This window comes from Cystoisospora suis (genome assembly GCF_002600585.1).
Source record: "Cystoisospora suis strain Wien I chromosome Unknown contig_7111, whole genome shotgun sequence".
Classification (NCBI taxonomy): domain Eukaryota; phylum Apicomplexa; class Conoidasida; order Eucoccidiorida; family Sarcocystidae; genus Cystoisospora; species Cystoisospora suis.
In genome coordinates this window covers 1,110-3,672 of record NW_027159897.1, presented here as the reverse complement: position 1 = coordinate 3,672, position 2,563 = coordinate 1,110, and the positions used below count along the sequence as shown (strand labels likewise).

Here is a 2,563-nt window from a genome sequence, read left to right as displayed (position 1 = left end):
CAGGCAAAAACACAACAGCCGGCGGCCGGGGGCAGATCAAAGAGGAACACAGGAATCTTGGGCGGCCTTTTCAGTTGGTGGAATCCGTCAAAGGAACAGCAGTCGACTGTTCCGGCAGCAACTCCGGCGCCCACAGGAAGAGGGGAAGTTGTCTCTCAGTTGAGCACATCAGTGCAGTCGTCGATTGAGGGTATAGCGGAAGCGACTATAACGGCTGCACCGACGACGGGAGGGCAGCAACAGGAAGTGGAAGAGCGACCGTGGTTGAGCCGTTTATTTCTGATGTCAGGGAGTGAGAAAAAGGCGACGGAGGAAGAGCAGGTGTCGTTTCTCACATATCTGTACAACCTGGCAAAAAAACAACCCGAAGCGATTCCAAAAGCCGGGCCGCCGCCGGTGACCTGTTCCATGGAGAATGGGCGCCTGGTAACACACATAGGGAAAGGCTGGCGTGAGGCTGATAGCAGGAAGTCAATGGAAGGGACGTTGACGATTACCGTCACGCACAGAGGCAGGACACACATCTTGCACCTCTCTCGGTATACGGAAGCGTGCATCAAGAGGAACACAAAGCACCACCTGTTTGAGTCACTGACCAAGGCGCTACAAGTACCTCAGACAGAAGTAGAGAAGGTCGGGAAGCGGAGCGTACGAAGGTGGTGGGACCCGAAGGCTAACAACTGGTTTGTCGATGGATACACTTACGATGGCATCGACCATCAATTGTATTTACCTATGGAGCTGTGGACGGTTTTCCGACACAAGTACCGGGAGTGGAGGGACGTTGAGCTTCTGTGGCGTGCTCTTGTGAGGGAGATTTGGAAAGTTCCCGCTGACGCACCTACCACCACTGTAGAACTCTCAGAGACGCCTCCGACTACTATCGTTTCGCAAGCAGACACGATCTGGACTTCCCCACAACATTCAGAAGAGGGCAAGGCGACTTTGATACCACAAACATACTCCAGGACTACTCTTTCTGAACAGCCAGGAGAGAGCTGGATGACGTCTCTGCACTGAGGAGGAACTCTGACAACTTGACAGCCAGACACAGCTGCGATCTCTCCACAGCCAGACTCCACCAGAACTCCTCCACAGACAGACCCGAGCGCGACGATTTCTTCACTTTCTGCAGAGAGCTCGACAGCTTCACAGTCGCGAGGGAGCCTGTCCGCTCTGCCCCAGTCGGGCCCGACAGTGGCCGTGCCTCCACAGTCAGGAAGGAGCTCGACGACTTTTTCACACCCAGGAGGGTGCCTGACAACTTCTTCAGAGTCAGATTCGACTGCGGGTTTTCCTTCACTGTCCCAAAACAGCTCGACAGCTTCGCCATCTCCAGAAGGGAGCCTGACAACTTCTGCACACTCAGGCTTCACTGTGACTTCTCCAGTCAGGCGCGGTGCCCCGGCTGTCAGGAGGGGGCATGGTGACCCCTCCACAGGATGAAGAGAGCTCGGGGACTTCACATTCAGGAGAGAACTGGACGACTACTGCACAGGCAGACACGGGTGTGACTGCGTTTCCACAGCTGTGGGGGAACTCGACGACTTCCCTACAGTCAGGGAGGGCTGTGCCTTCTTCACGATCTGGAGACATCTGAAAGGCTACTACACAGGCAACAGAGAGGTGTGATTGTTGATGTGGCGGCCGTGGACGGCCAAGAGGACAAGCGACGATGGCGCAGATAGGTTTCAATAGCCTGGAGTGCGTTGCTCGCTAGTGTGGGTGTCAACTGATCCCTAAGAACAACACGAACCGTCGAAGAAGGACGCGAAGGGAGAAACAGAAATTGAGAAAGATTCACTCTTTTGTTGTGCTTTCGTTTTATCGCGTTAACTACACGAAGAGGAAGAAACGGCTGCCGTCGGCGATTCTCCAACACAGAAGAACGGTGAGGGCTTTCTAGGGTACCGTGAACCGTATATTTAAAGACATATGCCCTCCTTGGAAAACACACAGATATAGAGATATTGTACAAAGCTCTTTGCACAGAATAGTATCGCTTTGCTTGGCGACAGTTTGCCACTAGGACTAGACTCTTCGGTGTGTTGGGATGACTGCAATGAGCAACCGTCGCCAGCTCTGCCGAGCAAGCACTTCCTGCCGCTCATGGCCGACGACGCTCCCGATTGCGCGCGTGCGTTCGAAACAGTAGGATGGTTCCATTAGGTGTCGTGATAGCACCCCCACCTGCGGGCGGTAAGCCGAGTTGCTTAGAGCGCGGCTACCGAGCTCAGCTTGCCGGAACAGCACAGCTGCCGCTGAGGGCCGGGCAGGTGAACACAGCCTGCAAAGAACTGACGGTAAAGCTAAATAAAGTATTGCTCGAATGTGATCCCACGCTAAAAAACGACACCCCGGTAAGAACGAACCAGTTACTTTTTCTGCTCTCGAACAGACCGCACTAAATAAGGTTATAAAGCGCACCTTCGTGCGCACTGCCTGAGGCACGAGTCTGCTGGAAACCAGCCCTAGCACGTTAGCGGAAATAGACGCGGGATGCGAGATCGACGGGGATTACAAGACATGGAGCCTGGGGAAGGCCCCAGGCACACGGTCACCG

At 54.5% G+C, this 2,563-nt stretch overlaps 1 protein-coding gene across 1 annotated transcript; it reads left to right on the top strand.

Moving 5' to 3' along the window:
• The first annotated feature begins 2 nt into the window (after nucleotides 1-2).
• On the top strand, nucleotides 3-2,269 carry CSUI_010308 (uncharacterized protein). Its single transcript, XM_068070413.1, has one exon. The coding sequence runs from the start codon at nucleotides 283-285 to the stop codon at nucleotides 1,018-1,020; it is 738 nt and encodes a 245-aa protein (XP_067917611.1). The 5' UTR covers nucleotides 3-282; the 3' UTR covers nucleotides 1,021-2,269.
• Nucleotides 2,270-2,563: the final 294 nt, after the last annotated feature.